The sequence below is a fragment of the Magnolia sinica genome, chromosome 13, assembly GCF_029962835.1.
Source record: "Magnolia sinica isolate HGM2019 chromosome 13, MsV1, whole genome shotgun sequence".
NCBI classification, from domain to species: domain Eukaryota; kingdom Viridiplantae; phylum Streptophyta; class Magnoliopsida; order Magnoliales; family Magnoliaceae; genus Magnolia; species Magnolia sinica.
Genome location: NC_080585.1, coordinates 5169374 through 5187068, shown reverse-complemented (window position 1 = coordinate 5187068; position 17695 = coordinate 5169374). Strand labels below are relative to the sequence as shown.

Sequence of the window (17695 nt, the reverse complement as noted above, 5' to 3'; positions counted from 1 at the left end):
AGTTTACACTAAAACTCTTTTAAAGTATAATGCGTTTATAGCTAACAAAATTACAGGTGTATTCTCATCCCTTTCCATGCCTGCAACATCTCTCTTTCACCCACGAATCTTCACCAGAAATCACTGCCATCTCTGATTCTCCCCGGAAGCAATAGCATCCCTCTCTCCATGTTGCCGGACTTGCTAACAGCGGTGGCAATGTTAGCATTTAAAATGGAAAGAATTTTGGAGAAAATGAAACTACTGTACTGAGCCTATAAACGGGCTAGAATGCAGACGGTTGGAGGTTATTTGGATGCCTGTAAAATGGATTATAGGTAATGGGAATATACGAGTCATTTGGACAGGCTATGATCAAAATTACAACTTTTAGCCATCTGAAACATAATAAAAGAGAATGTTTCAAATTACAGTAACGGATCTAAAATTGCAAACTAGAGACTAGTTTCACCGATTCAAATTAAAAGATTCGGCAATCACAAGTGTCCCGTGGATAGAGAAAGGACGAAAGAATCGTATTATGGTAGAGCCATCTCTTCAGGGAGGTGTACGGGTGGAAGGTAATACATTGACAACTTCGCCCATCTACCGACATTTCAGACATCCCATCTGGGATGAGCGGCTCTGCTCTCGCACAGGCACGCCACTTCGTTACCACGCGTGAGAGGCAGTGCTAAATCTTAAGAGTGGGACCCACAGTTGGATGATTGGTGAGAGAAGTGCGTCCCACGATTTGACAATCTAGATTACTCTTCCTTGCAAGGGACATCGAGAAAAAAAATCATCTCAAGGGACAAACTGCAGCCGTTCTATTCGAGTTCCGAAAACAGATGGTTAAAAAGAGCACATACCAATGCTCCACATTCCAACCGAGCAAAGTCCCAAATTCTCTGGCCAGGAACCACGAGACTGGCACGTTATTCAAACAAGGCCCATCGACAGTGGGACGCAAAAGATCAACGGTCCAGATTACCGAATTGTGGCCCCCAATTGCCAGAATTGGAAACCCGTGCATCCGGTGCAGAGCCTCGGGCCATCGAAGTTGCAACTCGTCTCCGTCTATAACGACGCCCCGTATTGTTGGCGGGAATTCCAGAAAGATCGAAGTCCTTTCATCCCTTCAAAAGCTGTGCTGAAAAACCCTCAAACCCTACCATTTCCATTCCCCATCTTCGATTTTTCGCCCACGGTTCATCGTTACGGATTCAATCTCCCTCTATCCGTTCGTTTTTTAGGGTTAGTAAAAAGATCTCCAATTCCAGAGATGGAAGAACATATACGGGAATCCGACGGGAATTCGATTTCGATGCCGTCAACGTCGTCGCCTCTTGGTCGTGTTGTGAACACACTGCTCAGTTCTCGCTCCCGGCAGCTCGAAGCTGCCGTCTCTCGGTTCGGCTCTAGTTCGCAGAGAAGTTCTGGAGGTTCACATCAATCTCTCTCTCTCTCCTCTTTAATCTCATACTCTCTCTCTCTCTCTCTCTCTCTCTCTCTCTCTCTCTCTTTCTATCTCTCATCTTTAATCTCATACTCCTCTCTCTCTCTCTTAAATTCTCATACCTTGATTTTTAGTGTTGCTCCACTTGATTGATATCTGCAGCCTTACTGGATGATTCCCTCTGTTATCTTCAAAATTACGTAAGGGACGCTGTGGAGAAGAGGGAGCCATTGGATCAAATTCTCATTCCGATGATTGAACATGTAAGGAACTGTGAAATAAGGATTGTACATTTGCACTGAGAGAATTTCCTTTGTATTCTGCATTTTTACAGCATAGTGACAAATCTCGTCCTTGGCAATTTCTCGACCAGGAAATTTATTGGGAGATTTTTAGATTCTGAGGTTTTTCTGAGGATATTATATTATCTAGAAAATCTCTGTAAGGGTCGTTTGGAAGGTGGTAAATGGTTTTAAGTTTTACAGTGTTTGGATAGCCTGTAAATGGTTTATATCCTTAAAAAATCGGATAGTTTAGAGAAGTAATTCATTAAAAAATCAGATAGCATATAAGAGTGGATTGTAAAGTGGATCATTGGGTTAAGCCCATCTCACTAAAGGTTGCCGTTGGTGGAGAGGGAGGGAGGTTGTTGGTAAATCATTTGCTGGCAAATGAAATCTCAACTTTTTGCTAGCAAATGAAAAGGGGGAAAAGGTAGTAAATCATTTACAACTAGTAAATGATTTACAAGCATTTTAGGGCATCCAAATGCAAGTTGTAATTGCTTCATTTCCCATCATCCAAACGATCCCAAAAAAATAAATATAATTAAAAAATATTTGTTATAAATTAATACATAAATGATTTTTTTTTAATATACTTATACAATGAATTGTCTAAGTTTTTAGCATCTTCTGGTTAAAATCATGATAATTTCATGACAAAAAAGCAATATTTTAAAATTGCCAATATTATTTAAAATCTTGTGATAATACTGTTTGCAAAATTATTGTGACATTTTCAAAATCTCGGTGATATTTGTCACACTGTTTTACAGTTATAAGAGGTTCTGTCCCAGCTGTACATGCAACGAACATTTATGGTACCACAAGTCGATATGATTGGATCTGCTTGGGTGGTCTTTTGGCCAAAAATTGCAGTGATCGTTGAGCTCTGACCATCTGATTTCAGCAAGTTTCACTCGTTGAATGCGGACCATTACTCATTTTTCTGATTTTGCCATCCATTACGTGGCCAGTGATCAGGTGGGAACCATAGCCTAATCACTTTGCTTTTTGAGCTACGGACCATGCACACTGTGCCTTACAAATCAACGGTGGTGATCACTGCACACAGGCCTGCATGTATGATAGCGATGTTTTGGTGCGTGCTTCATGCATTGTTCCTACACTAGAATCGTTCCGATCTTGACAATTCACATGTAGATCATCAAAACAGAAGTTTCTCTCTGCCTTCTTCTTCTTTTCTAGATTTGTCTTTCTGAGATGGCTGATGCCTCCTGCCACTTGATTGAAACTATTTTCTGTTACAGTCTTTGAAGTCAAAGGGTTCGAAGCAACACAAGCAAGTATTGATTCTTCTTAATTGGCTCTTTCAAGATGATCTTCTCTTCAAAGCTGTTTCAAGTAATCTCGCAGAAATTATTATGAGAAAGGAGGACCACTACATTTCCCTGGGATGGTGCACGTTAGTGCGTAGCCTCATAGATCATGAGCTAACCTCGATTCAATTTTCAGATATAGGTAACATAGCAAAAGCTTCTTCATCTATCTTTCAGAAAGTGATGTTTTATTGTTATGGTGTTAATACCACATGGAGAATAGACTGTTTACTTGGATAGGATCATTCATATTCATGTGTATGACTCTTTTTTTTCACCATTTTGTAAAACAGTGTAATCCTTAGTTTGAGGAAGAATGGTATCATGAAGTGTTTGAGTAGTATGCCATGGGGTTCCTGAGATGCACATGAACACATTTATATTACAGGCGTGATCTGCGTATGGTGATCAAGACCGTTGATTTTATGGTACGCCTTGTGGATGGGTTGTATCGAAAAAAAATTTAAAAATCAGGGGGATTGCACTGCAATAGTCACCCAATCAGTGACCTGAAAGAGGGGACAGTTCACTTGAAACAAAGCAGTGCACAATGTTCAACAGGCAAAAGTCACAAGTTGCAACAAATGGGTGGTCAGATTTGCCTGATGGCTGCAACTTCTGTCCGGTAGCCCATTCACAGGGTGGCCAACTAGATCAACAATCCCGATCACTACATCTACATGCACGCTTCACATGTGTGCACAAGAAGAGGTCCAGATGGGGTCCACTTAAGCACACAGGGCAGGAGTCCCTTGTTGCAATTTCCTCCTTTTGAAGCTTCCTGGTTGTTTCTTTCTCTTTTTTAGAAAGTCCAGTTTTAGTAGATTAGAAATAACAATATTCAATGACTTATAAATTGGCTCTTATGGCCATACGTATGTAGAACTTTTCATGAGCTTTTATCAATAAGAGATGCTGATAATTTTTTCTTAGGGTAGAAGAGAGTAGTGGGTTTATGATCTCTAGCATAAAGGCTAGAGGACTGTTGAGCACTGCTCTCAATCTTTCTTCTTCTTTTTATATATTTGTGCATGTGGATGTTTGAGCCTAGCCTGGTAAGTTAGTATCAATTTGCAACTGGTTTCAATTTATTTGATTCTAGTTGCATTATTTGGGTACCAAAGCAAGTTTTGAGCCTGGGAGGGCTTTATTTCTCTATTCTTCCCCCCCCCCCCACCCCCCAAGCAAGTTCTGAGCCTGGGAGGGCTTTATTTCTCTATTCTTCTCCCCCGCCCTCCAAAATAAAATAAAATAAAATAAAATAAAAATAAATAAATAAAAAAATCTGTCTGATTTCCCCAGCCAAATCAGACCCCACTTAGCCTCCAAAACAGTCTGCTCTGTCCCATATCTCATCCCATTGACAGCCCCAAATCTGAAACCCCCAGCAACACCCCTCCCTTCAAAAAAAAAAAAAAAAAAACACCATTCCTTGACCTGCCCAAATTTAGTCCTCAATATATGTAGCCAAACCTCCCTTTAAATCTGTCCCAAATCTGCTTGCAATTTAGCCCCATTGCAGAGGGGTGCTTAGCTCTAGCAAGGAAGTTCGTAACAGAATTGGGCTCTCAATAGGCAAAGGAGACAATCAGATTTTGGGAAGACATTTGGGTTGGTTCTTCGGCTTTGAAGGAGGATTTCCCTTCCATCTATCGTTTGGCTCCCAATCGCTCCATTGCGGTTGCTGATTGTTATTCGATTCATGGTAATGCAATGGTTTGACACCCCTCATCTCTATGGATTTCATCTCAGGGTTACCGAAGACGAGGAAGGGACATGACTCCATTTGGGTGATTGTGGACCGATTGACGAAATCGGCTCATTTTCTCCCTATTAGAGTTTCAAACTCCGCAAACGAATTGGCCAGGCTGTACATCAAGGAGATATTACATCTGCATGGAATTCCTATGGAGATCGTGTTGGACCGAGACGCGCGATTTACATCTATCTTCTGGACTGGTGTCCAGGAAACAATGAGTGTGAAACTGAAGTTCAGTACCATGTTCCACCCACAGACGGACGGACAGACGGAATGGGTGAATCAGGTGTTAGAGGATATGTTGCGAGCTTTTCAAGATGATAGGCTGATTTGGCGCCCGGACAAGAAGGGCCTTTTTTCAGTTAAATCCCTATATCTTTGCATTGGCAGAAAATCAGGGACTCCTGATAAAGTTATGACAGCGAAAGTGTGGAAGTACAAAGTGCCTCCAAAGATTTCGGCTTTTGGTTGGTTAGTGGGGAGAAGGAAAGTCCTTTTGGTTGACAATCTTAGGAAAAGGGAAATGATTATTCCAAACATCTGTCTTTGTTGCATGGCTAATGAAGAAACGACTGATCATCTTTTCATTCACTGTCCGTTTTTCCATCAGGTTTGGTCAGTCTTGCTGTCTTCGTTTGCGGTTTCTTCGTCCTTTCCGCATTCTACGGATCGCCTGCTCGCAGCCTGCAAGGCGTGTCTTTGGAAAAAGATATTGTGGTGGTTTGGAGAATGTCTCTCCTAGCCGTTTGGTGGGCAGTCTGGGAAGAAAGAAACAACAGATGTTTTCGTGATGTTTCAAACCTAGTGGAGGTCATAGTTAGAAGGGTGCATCATCTTATTTTTGAATGGGCTTTGAATGTGGTTAATCTTTCTTCTTGTAATTTTTCCCTTTTTTGTTAGGTGCGAGGCCTGCTATCTCAGTGGGTTTTTCCCTTTGTTGTTTTCTTTGGTTTTCTAATGAAATTCGCAGTTAATTCTAAAAATAAAAAATAAAAAATTTAGCCCCATTGCAGTCCAATTTCTGGAACCAAAATAGTCCAGAAAGTTGCCCTGCGATCAGTCCACAAAACTTTCTCATTAGCTATTCCTAAAATGGTCCATCGTGCCCAAAATCAGTCCCTAATTTCAACCATTGCCTGTCCAGATTTCTGTCTGAATCTGTTAAAAAACCACCCCATACAATTCAGCCTTCTTACACCTAGAACATTGACCCCAAGCTGGCCTTCATAAATTTCTATTTTCCTTTTCACTTATAACTTTGTGTAACCTTCATAATACCCATTGTTTATGCCCAAAAGAAGTGGAGTTTCCTTTAGTCTTATGCTGGTGGGGGGGGTGTCAAGATGATGTATTGTTGATACTCAAACATATTTTGGATAAATTGGACCAGATGGATGGCTGGTTTGAGAACATGGAAGGTCGGATGACCATTTTGGAAGGAAACTATAAGAATGATAGTACTGACGCTCAGGTCAGCAGAATGCTTAAGGAGCACCAAACATTGAAATGATGCATAGAATCGGGGCCCACTCATCAACAACCAGTTGCTACACATTGTAGTTACGAATATGAACACGGGGCTTGTCTGGAATATCAACAACCCTGATATCCTCAACAAGGACAACGGGCACTTGCGGCTCCTTGTCATGGTTATCCGGATTATGTTGAGGCTACCCAATTGACTTGCACAAAAGACTACCAGGCGCGTGAAGGTGGAGATCATAAACTACAATAACAGTGTCGATCTTGATGTTCTGCATGATTGGTTAGAGTCAATGAAAAATGATTTTGAGTGGTTTCAGCTCCCGGTGGTCAAGTTACAGTTTTGCAGCATTGAAATTAAAGGGGCTAACCATGAAGTGGTGGAATTCAGTGGGGAGAGACTTGGGATGTAGTGGCCTTCAACCCATCTCAAACTAGGATGAGATGAAGGTTAAGATAAAACGACAGAGGTTTCTACCTCCAGTTATGAATCCGAGATGTTTAGGAAGCTTCTGGATTTGCAATAGGACAATCTAACTGTTGAGGAGTGCACACAAAAATATTATGATCTTAAATTTAGGTGCGATTTTGCAGAAAATGAAGTGCAGTAGGTAGCTCTCTATTGTAGAGGGCTCAGGAGAAGTAAACAGAAAGAGATGATATAGGTCCAGCCAGAGACCGTGGATGGAGCATATCAGATTGCATTGCAAGCACAGGAGAAGCACTGTTGGGTGACCACTGGGCATTCGCATGCTCTTATATCTCAAAATATGGTTCCACAGTTCTGGCCATCGTGACAAAAATGGGGTAGTGCCAGTATCTTGCTCCCCACGCAACCACAATGGAAATTTGAGAATAAGGGCAAAGTAGTTGGCACAAACCAAAGTTCACTAACAATTGTTTCAAGTGTGGTGACCTAGGACACTGATGTAGGTTGATCTGGGCCCAATATTCATGGGCCAAGCCCAAACCCAAGCACACAGCTGGCCTATCAATAAGGAGACCCAATCCCCCTAATTAGGCAACTAGCTATGCAAAATCGTCTCGTTTCAAAAGGAGGAGAAATGGAGTCCTAAAGTGGGGGCCTACGGTTTCTCCATCCTTAATCCAATTTATTGCAAACCTCTATACATGCATACTGTTGAATAAGGTTTGTTTGCCCAAATTCCTTGCATGTCGGTGGAGGAAGACTGTGTACTTGGTGAATGTTTTGATCCTTCTTCAGAGAGAGTGGCGTTTCAACCACGGTTGGAGACACCACCAACAGAGTATCTAAGCGTTGTACCGAAAAGGATGGAGGACCGATTAGCATGGAGAAAAGTTTTATAAATCAGAAGTTAGGTGAGAAGGAATGTTGATGCAGAGTCAGTACATTGTATCTACCTTGGTAGGAGACAGTGAAGAACCGATGAAGGAAGCTTCCTTTCCAGCGACCATCGCCTGTTTTAGTAGGAGACGGGGAATATAAATGGTACATGAAGAATGTATTAGATGGATGAATTTATATATTGTAGAAGGAGAAGTTTTAAAGAGAAGGGCAAAATCCAGCTCTGTTAAAGCGGAAGCGTTTCCTTTTTTTTTTTTCCTTTTTCTATGGGACTTGTATAGCAACAAACATGATGAGGCCGCACCACCATCGGTGATCCTCAGAGTACTAAGAGAAAACACTATCACATCACCTTTCAAGGGAGATCTGCTTGTAAATCCTTCAAGAGTACGAAATGAATATCAAAATTTCATTTCCTTTCAACTACAATGGAGGCGGGAAATGCTGGGTTTCGAGAACTGTATTCCACACTGTAACCAAACAGTGGCGCATTATAATAATTGCACATTTCAATGCATTTACAGCGTGAAATAAAAAATCAAACACCCCCTTGAGGAGCAGCTATCATCAGATTGGGATTCGTCCACGTGACAAGTGGAAGACAACATTCAAGACAAAGGGCAGGTTGTACAAGTGGTTAGTCATGCCTTTTGGGCTAAGCAACGTGCTGAGCACCTTTATGCATGTTATGACAAAAATCCTCGAGCCTTTAATAGGCAAGTTTGTTTGAGCCTTTAATAGGCAAGTTTGTTGTTGTCTATTTTGATGACATCTCTCTCTATAGCCATTTGCAAGAGGACCATATTATGCATTATCAATAGGTGATGAGATTACTACAAAAAGAAAGGCTCTTCATCAATATGAAGAAGTGCACTTTTATGAGTCCTAAGCGGTTTTTCTAGGATCTATTGTGTTTGTTGCTGAAGTTTAAGCTGATCCAAAGAATATTCAAGCAATTGTTGATTGCCCTCTCCCGACGATATTCATGAAGTTTGAAGTTTCCATGGCTTGGCCGCTTTCTACAGGAGGTTCATCAAGAACTTCAGCTCTATTATGGTGCTCATTAATGACTGCATGAAGGCGGGTCCATTTCAGTGGACGAATCAATGTCCTTTCTCGAGAGACATGGAATAGTGTGCTGGGTAATTTTGGTGTTAGCTAGGTATTGCCGGAAACGATTGTTGACTTTTTTGTCCAATGGCACGATGGAGGGATGGAGGGTTAGTCTCGGAGGTGGGGAGAAGATGGAGATTGTTCTTTTTGGCTGGTCTATGGTCTATATGGATTGAAAGAAATAATAGATGTTTTCGAGATAAAAGTGGTTCATCAAAGGGTGCTTTTTCTAAAGCTATGGCTTATGTAGTTGAATGGGGTGGGGCGTTGCCCATGTAATTTTTTGTTTTCTTGTTTGCACTTTTTTGCTATGTTATGTTGCTTTTCTAATTTCTGGGCTTTGCCCTTCTTTAATAAAGTTGTCATCCTTCAAAAGAAAAAAGAAAAAAGAAGTTGCAATAAAGGCATTTTAAGAAATTTAGCGAAAGATGATGGAAGCTCCAGTTCTTAAGCTTCTTGATTTTAAAAAGGCACTTGAGGTTGCCTGTGATGCATCCCATGTGGGCATTGGAGGTGTCCTTAGAAAGGACATCCGATGGCTTTTTCAGCGAAATAATTATGACGCATGAAAGAAGTATTCTCCCGATGTAGTGGAGTTCTATGCCATTATGTAGGCCTTGAAATATTGGTGTCATTACCTCATTCATCGAGATTTCATGCTATATTCCGATCATGAGAAATTTCTTTATTTGAACTCCGAGAAGAAATTGAATGTACAACACGCTAAGTGGAGTGCTTATGTTCAGGAATTCACATTCAATTTGAAGCATTGAGCCAATTTAGAGAATAAGGGAGCAAATGCTCTCGGTCGAAAGTCACATCTCTTGTCCACCTTATGCATCTCCGTAATTTGGTTCAAAGAACTTAAGAGAGATCATGCAGTTGATGATGGTTTTGGAAAAGTATTTTCAGGCTTTCAGCACTGTCTGCAGGCTCAAGTATCGAGTACCCACAATATAGTATGCATGATTTATTCTATAATATGAGGTCGTGTCTTCCTAAAAGCTCCTTATAAGAGTTTGTGATTTGAGAACTCCATTTAGGTGGCCTTAGCGGTCACTTTGGGATCAACAAAATGATAACCTTGGTCAAGGACCACTTCTAGTGGCCAAGTTTTAAGAAAGATGTTGGGATTGTTATTCAACAATGTCAAATGTGTCATTTAAGCAAAGATAACAAGCAAAACACTGACCTTTTTACTCTGTTGCGGGTACCAAATGTCCCATGGGAAGACATCAACATGGATTTTATCTTGGAATAACTAAAGACTCAATGTGGCTATAACTCTATTTATGTTGTTGTCAATAGGTTTTCTTAGATGGCTCATTTCATCCTTATAAGAAATCAGATGCTCTACAAATTGTAAATGTTTTGTAGGTGATTTGCGTACATATATTCCTAAGAACTAAGACAATTGTGTTTGACCGTGATGTGAAGTTTATGAGTTACTTTTGGCGTACTTTGTGATCCAAGATGGGAACTAAATTAAAGTTCTCAAGTGTTTATCATTCGTAGACAGATGGACAAACCAAGGCTGTCAAGTGTAGTCTTGGGAATCTTCTTCGATGTTTGGTTGGTGACCATATCAATTCATTGGACCTTATGTTATCACAATCTGAGTTTGCTTGTGAACCGTAGTGCGAGACTTTCTCTTTTTGAAATTGGAACCTATATCTGACCTTGGCAGCCTATCAATTTAGTTTCCCTTCCTATTGCGACTAGATAGAGCTGGGATGCTGAGGTTTTCGCACAACATAGTGACCATATCGGTTCATTGGACCTGATGTTATCACAAGCTGAGTTTGCTTGTGAACTGTAGTACGAGACTCTCTCCTTTTGAAATTGCAACTTGTATCTGACCTTGGTAGCCCATCGATTTAGTTCACCTTCCTATTGCAACTAGATAGAGCTAGGATGCCAAGGCTTTCACATAGCATATCAAGGAGATGCATGAGGAAGTAAAGTGGAGGCTCAAACTTAATAATGAATATTAAAAGGGTTATGCAGATGTTAGATGGCGTTTCACACAATTTCAAGAAGGGGATAGAGTTATGGTGTACCTTGAGACTTGAGAGGTTTCTAGCAGGGTCTTACACCAAGCTCCATTCTAGAAAGGTGGATCCTTATGGTGTTTTGAAAAAAAAACAAAAAAAACTACAAGATAATGCAAACACGACCAAGCTTCCACCCGAAATAAAGATCAGCCCTGTATTCAATGTGGAAGACCTCACAATTTATCTCGGGCATCATGAAAACGAGAGTACTAAAGAACGAGCTATTTGGATTCCCAAGGTACCATGCTAGTTTGAGGAAGTCATTGAGGGCGTGTTGAATTATCATATGGTTTCCACACGCCAAAGAGGACATCAACAGTTTCTCGTCAAGTTGAGGGGTTGCCCGAAATATGATGGCACGTGGATCTTAGCGGATGATTTCAAGCGCATCAACCGGAACTTTATGAGGAGCACGTTGGCATTAAATCGACGGAGCCAAGTTCTTCGAAGCTGTGGGGGAGTATTGATGCAATTGCATCTCATCTCATACATGCACGCACCACACTTGTGCACAAGAAGAGGTCCAAATGGATTCCCACTTAAGCGCATGTGGTAGGGGTCCCTTGTTGCAATTTCCTCTTTTGTTTAAGCTTCTTAGGTCTGTTTTTTTTCCTTTTAGAAAGTCCATTTTTAGTAGATTAGAAATAACAATATTCCATGATTTATAAATAGACTCTTAGGGCCCATTTGGGAGTGTGGATTCGGAACCCCTTGGATTCAAAACCCCCTGGATTTGAAACCCCTTGGATTTGAAATCCTCCTATTGTGTTTGGCACCCTGAATTGGGAATCAACTTCAATCCAAAAGCAGCTATGCATGGTATATTTACTGGGTTTGAATTTAATTACTAAATCAACTTTACTATCTCTAATTAGTGAACATATGTAATGTTTAACACAATGGTTGTAATAAGCCTGCTGAAATATATACTTTGCCTGAAAATGATGAAATTCCAAGTCTCAGATGGGCCACAAGCACAAGATCATGTTCAAGTGACTAACCAACGATTTTTAACTGTTGATTTAAATGAACAATGTTTGGACAGCGCTGATCATCATATTAAAGTAATTATAGTGATGCAATTGATAATCTAGTTGTTTTGGGATATCATTAGAGGGCCCTGTGCCCAATAGTTTAATAGTCTAGTGACACATATATTACACATGCAACTCTTGGAAGGATTTTCGATGTAATCCAAGCTCTCACCATGGATTTGAAACCCCCTCTTTGAGGGGATTTGAAACCCCCAGTTACTTTATGGTGCCAAACAATCAAGGGATTTGAAATCCCCTCAAATCCCCCCAAATCCATGGTGCCAAACGACCCCTTATGGTCATACGTACATAGAACTTTTCATGAGATTTTCTTCAGTAAGAGTATCTGAGATTTTTTCTTGTGGTAGAAGAGGGTAGGGGGTTTGTAGTCCCTAGCATAAAGGCTATAGGACTATTGAGCCCTGCTCTCAATCTTTCTTCTTCTTCTTCTTTTTTTTTTTTCTATTTGTGCATGTGGATGTTTGAGCCTAGACTGGTAAGTTAGTTTCAATTTATTTGATTGTAGTTGCATTAAGTTGTCAACATGACTTGTGAGGAACTGCCTAGAACTTCATTCAAGTCAAAATAGCATTCCTCATTCTTCATTTAATTCGATGTTTCCTTTATGAATCATTATTCTAATAAAGCTTTCAGTTGGAGTCAAATGACTGTTATCTATATCCTGCAAAATCAATACGCTAGCTATCATGTTTTGATTTAGTATTTATAATCATGATTAATAAACATCTTGTAAAGAAGAAAAAAATGGAAAAGAAAAATAACAATTTATACACTCTAGTCTTTGGTGATTTGCCTACAACTGAAGCTTTCACTAATTACTAATATCAATCGAAGTTTGCAGTGATTTTTGTCTACAAATTCTCACTTTAATCACAGGTAAACAAGAAAAGCGCAATACTTTATTGAAGACTCTATGCCAGTCAATTTTTCATCTTTCATCCATCATACATAAAGGAAGGTAGGATTTCTCACCATGAAACAAAGATAGTCAATCATGTTTATATGCAAGTTCTGATTTATACATAAGTGCAAGATAAATTGTTCATTTCTTGTCTCAGTTATATTCATACCTTTCTTGGGAAAACTCTAATGTTGCATTATGATTTATTACACAATTGTGTGTTTTTTTTTGGAGCCGACAATAAGAATTTTATTGAGAAAGGCCAGAAGCCAAAGAATACAAAAGAAAAGAAAAAGACCAAAGAAAAACAAACGAGCGATACACCCTACAAATCTAACCAGCTATCTGGAAATTGAGCAGTAGGGAAAACATTAGCTGCATACGCCTGCTCGATTACATTCATTTTTGCCCTATTAAAAAAAAAAAATCAAGAATCCATGTTTATGTTCTTTTTTTACCCCTTGAAAAAAAAAAATCCACGTTTTTGTTGCACTGAGAATGCTTTTATTAGCAGTGTTTCTCTACTTATTTCATGTATGCTTTTTAAGAATGAGTATACTCATCCTTGATAAAGCATGTTCAGTTAAGGAGCATGCTGAATTTGGTTGCCATTAAAAAAAAAAGAAAAAAGAAAAAAGAAAAAGAAAAAGAATGATCATGCTCAAAGGAGAATGTGAGCATGCTTCACTTTTGATAATGTGGCATGTGGCTGTCAATTGGTTGGCCTTCGGTTGGCTCGCCCAGATTTCGAACTGTTCTGGTCAGGCCTGTGGGGCTGGCCCTATTCAAAAATGTGATTTTGCTAGGCCCAGGCGTGGCCCATTGATAGCCCCATTGTGGTGTACATGGAAACAAGATAAGAAATGTTGAATCAATGCATCTGAGCTTCAAATTTACTGCCTTCTATTTATTTTTGTTATACGTTGCAGTTATAATGTATTCCTTCACAAGCAATTAATCCATTCAATTTAGAAAGTGTGGCATTTAATTTCATCTACATGTATTCTCCACTTTATTCAATGGAGTCAATATTGCTCCTCCCCCCACCAAAGGCAAAAATCTTCTCCTATCCTCTACCCCACTATACTTAGTGTCCTTCACTTAAATTCTTTTGCTACCTTACTACGGAATGTCTTAACCTTAAACAGATGGAAATTGAAGCTGGATCATCAGTCCAAGAATTTCACAGGCACGTACCTTTTAACAGTTTGCAGATGCTAACAGCTTCAACAGTTGGGACCCATCCGAACCACACACAGGGACTATTAAGAAGCAAAGAAACACAGGGAATAGAAGAAAGATTAAAGAAAACAAAGAAGATAAGATAGAAGGAGATAGTTTAGTGACATGACAAGAAGAAAACTAGAGGAGTCTCATCCTAGCTTCTAGAAAATTCCCACTTCCATTGTGGTATTCCAGCTGCAGGAATTGTAAAAACTCCTCATTCAGTAGCATATATTTTGCTTCTCGAGTCTTAAACATGGTCAATATGTATAAGGCTTCATTCTTTATCAAAGATAACTCCTAATTGGAGTTGGAAATGAACTTGGAGGGTTGGTCAGCAAGTCTCCTCTTTTAAGCATACTTCTTAAAAAAGAAAAGAACTTCTTTACTTAGAAGGAGGCGTGTGGATTTGTAGGGGAAATGTGGGACCCATGGCTGGTTAAACAGTTACCTGCTGACCTAAGAATCACACCAATGGACCTAAAGGCCTGCTGGATAAACTTTTAGGGCCCATAGGTCCAAAACAGGGGCTTTGAAGCTTAAAAGATTGTATATTTTCTGTTTCTTCTTACAGCGACTTGTGTTGACTGCTTTGGGTTTGTAGCACTCTGCAGGATGGATTTGAATTGCCAACCCGCCTTTCTGTCGCTGCTGCTGATTGCATCTTAGTTCTCACTGAAGCCTTAACCAAAAAACCTCTGCCTTCTGATGTTTCAAGCAGCAGAACAAAACCATCTAACTCTAATGCAACGAATCGGCTAGTCACCTTGGTGCCTACTGACAGCCGTGAGAAGGAAAGGAGTTCAACTAGTAGACTACCACAAGGCTCAGAAAATATGGAAATGGATTTGTTGCTTTGGGATCATATGGAGGAACTTACTACTCTTGTGCAGAAGCTCCAGGCTGTATGTTCTGAACTCGGCTGCTTCCTATTTGCTTTTGTTTTCCCATTTATGGATTATATTTGCATTCATATGACCATGGCGTGTCCTGCTGCAATTGCATCCCTTACCCATATTCTCATCGTATCCGTTTGATGGCAATACTCCAGGGTTATGTAGGTATACAGGTATCACAACCCTTATCAACAGAATTTCATTGTAGTTTCTCATCTCTATATTGTTGGATGCATCCTCTCTCTTCACAGCAAATGTCCTTTTTCTGGTTAAGTTTCTGTGGGAATGCCCCATTCTGTTATTGTTTTTCTGATATGAAGTCTACTTGCATTTTAACTGTGTGTGTGCCTCATTATCTGCAGTATGTAACTGTGCCTCCATGATTCTTTGCTTGCTTGCTCTTTGGTTGTGTGTGTGTTAGTTGTCCTGGAGGTTAGTATTGGTTCAGACTGCTTTGGCATGTGATTGTTGTCCATGTGACCCTCTGATGGCTGGTTTGGTGGTTCTGACGCTTGTTTAAAAGAGTAAGGTTGATGTCCAGTTGGCAGCCAATTGTCGAGCTCTTGCCAATCTACTATTTAAAAGCTAACCCAACTTTCTTGGAGAAAGCTAAGATGATGATGATGATTTGCATTCATATCACCCATTGGCATCTCTATAGAACTTGCATCAAGCTAGTGTTTGAAAACCAGTCAATATTGACTGGTTGACTTGGTTGATGAGTTCTCTTGGCAGTTCAAGGGCATTTCTTCCACCCCCCAACTGTGAACTGCCTTAAACTGAAGAAAATGACATGAAACCAAAGAGCAATGGCAGAATATTGCATCCAACAGATCCCGTCTCTCCATTGTGCGGTTTCCAAATCCATCTTCCAGGGATATGCATACGGTTGATTTTATACTTTCATTTGGTGCTTTTACTAAAAAAAGTTCAAGAAAGAATTGTATTATGAATTTATAATGGACAGGCTTATCTCTATTTAAGGGTTACTTGAGCACCAAAAGCAAGGAAATGTAGTACAAGGTAGTTATATTTTCATGTCATTGGGAACTGCATGCTAGAGAACATCACATTGATCTTGGGATGGTGTTGCTGAGTTGACTGATATAACATGACATCATCAGGCCCATTTCCTGACTGTGTTAAAATTGTTTGAAAAATTATCATTTGTTTCCACAAGGAACCAATGAAAACTCTTACTTCTACTTGATTTCAAAAGCACATGTATCTTATGATTCTTCCCTGCAGTGGAGCAGAAAAAGCCGACCTTTGCATGCAAAGGGGCTGGAGCGAGTACTGAAGTGGTTGCAGCATATAAGAGGTTATTATGGTTCCCCTAAAGATGAGGCAGGTGCTATACTCAATTCATAACTCAGTCACATATTCACATTAGGTTAGTTATGTTTTTTGGTTCACAATTTATTTTTAATTTTGAAAACAGGTGGTAATCTGCTGAAGACTGGAGTATTGCTGCTTTCTTCTTGTTGGAGGCATTATGTGATGCTTTTGTTCTTAGAGGATCGCAGATCTTCTCAACGATACATAGAAATGCTGGATCAATATCTATCTGCTATCCAGGTCCAACTTTGTTCACATACACTTACTCAACTTGTGTAGATTTTACCTTAAAACTGTCACCAATTTTCTATATGGTTGGAGGATGCTAGATTGGTTTGATGATGTTAGCTTTGTTAGACGTTGAAGCATAAATGGTATAGATGTGACAGATTTGATGCTTATTTTGGGGCTGCAGATTTGTTTACATTTTCTCTCTCATCTCAGGTACACAAGCAGTGCATGGCATATAAGTGCTCCATTTTATTTATTTTTGGTTGACAAGTGAAAAAGTGCTCCAGTTTCAAGGCAGCAAAGCATAAGCTTCTTGGTTAGACTGTACCACTCATTTAGAGTTAAGAAAATGAAAAAAAAAAAAAAATCAATTAAAAAAGAAAGAAAAAAAGCAGAGAAAATGAGAAAACCTCTATGACATGCAGGAGTAGGACAAATAATTTTAAAAATACTTGAGCACATAGAATGGTATTGGTGTCTACGTCTGCAGGTCCCTTCCTAGTTCCGATTGATTTTATATGCTATGCTACTTTGTTGTTACTTGTATCTAATCCAACTAAATAATCATAAATAAATAAGAGAGACTAACTTTTTGCTTGTAAATGATGGACACTCCTGTGATACCACATTAAGAAAGTGAATGCAGATTGTAAAGAACAAATAATAGTTATGCTTCAAGGCATGAGATGTGCACTGCAAACGGGTTCCAATAAAAAGTCAAAATGGTTTTGTAGAACCTATGGAGCATGATAAGCGAACGATATAATGAGAACTATCACTACTTCTATCTACCAACACTAGTTCCCCGTTTATGGAAATGCTTCTAGCTTTCCACAAATAAATTTAAAACGGTGGACAGTGTTTGGCTTGCAATTGATTCTAGTTCCAGACTTCCAGGAATTTCTTGTTGCTAAGTGATAACTACCTGCTGAATACAAGCAAGGATTTAACTGAATTTGAGCTCTCTCTCTCTCCCTGGCACGAACAATTGTGCTTCAGTACATGTTTTCTAATGCTTGAATCGACTAATTGGTAAATCCCAAAGAGTTCTATGTTTAGAGTTTTTCTGCATGTTGCTCCCGTAGAATCATGTAAAACAGTGATCTGTAGTGTGACACACTGGTAGTTAGTCTGGTATTAGATAATTTGGTTGTGAAATGCTGCGTAGATACTAATCTGAGTGTATACCTGGTAGCTTTGATGCCATTATGACGTTTGACAAGCATTATTAAAAAAAATTAAGTTCTATTATTACC

The 17695-nt window shown here is 39.6% G+C and overlaps 1 protein-coding gene across 2 annotated transcripts in view; it reads left to right on the top strand.

Annotated features, from left to right (window-relative positions):
- The first annotated feature begins 838 nt into the window (after positions 1-838).
- The window catches only part of LOC131222526 (uncharacterized), a 36492-nt gene continuing 19635 nt past the window's right edge, over positions 839-17695 (top strand). The window contains exons 1-7 of one of the 2 annotated variants that reach the window (XR_009160083.1): positions 839-1424; positions 1601-1701; positions 2991-3201; positions 12726-12807; positions 14579-14879; positions 16119-16221; positions 16312-16448. Coding sequence is in view for 1 of the 2 variants with exons in the window: in XM_058217635.1 (XP_058073618.1) it covers positions 1265-1424; positions 1601-1701; positions 2991-3201; positions 12726-12807; positions 14579-14879; positions 16119-16221; positions 16312-16448 (1095 nt within the window). In the remaining variant the exon portion in view is untranslated. The remainder of the gene's footprint in view (positions 1425-1600; positions 1702-2990; positions 3202-12725; positions 12808-14578; positions 14880-16118; positions 16222-16311; positions 16449-17695) is intronic. The other variant, XM_058217635.1, reaches the window with a different exon arrangement.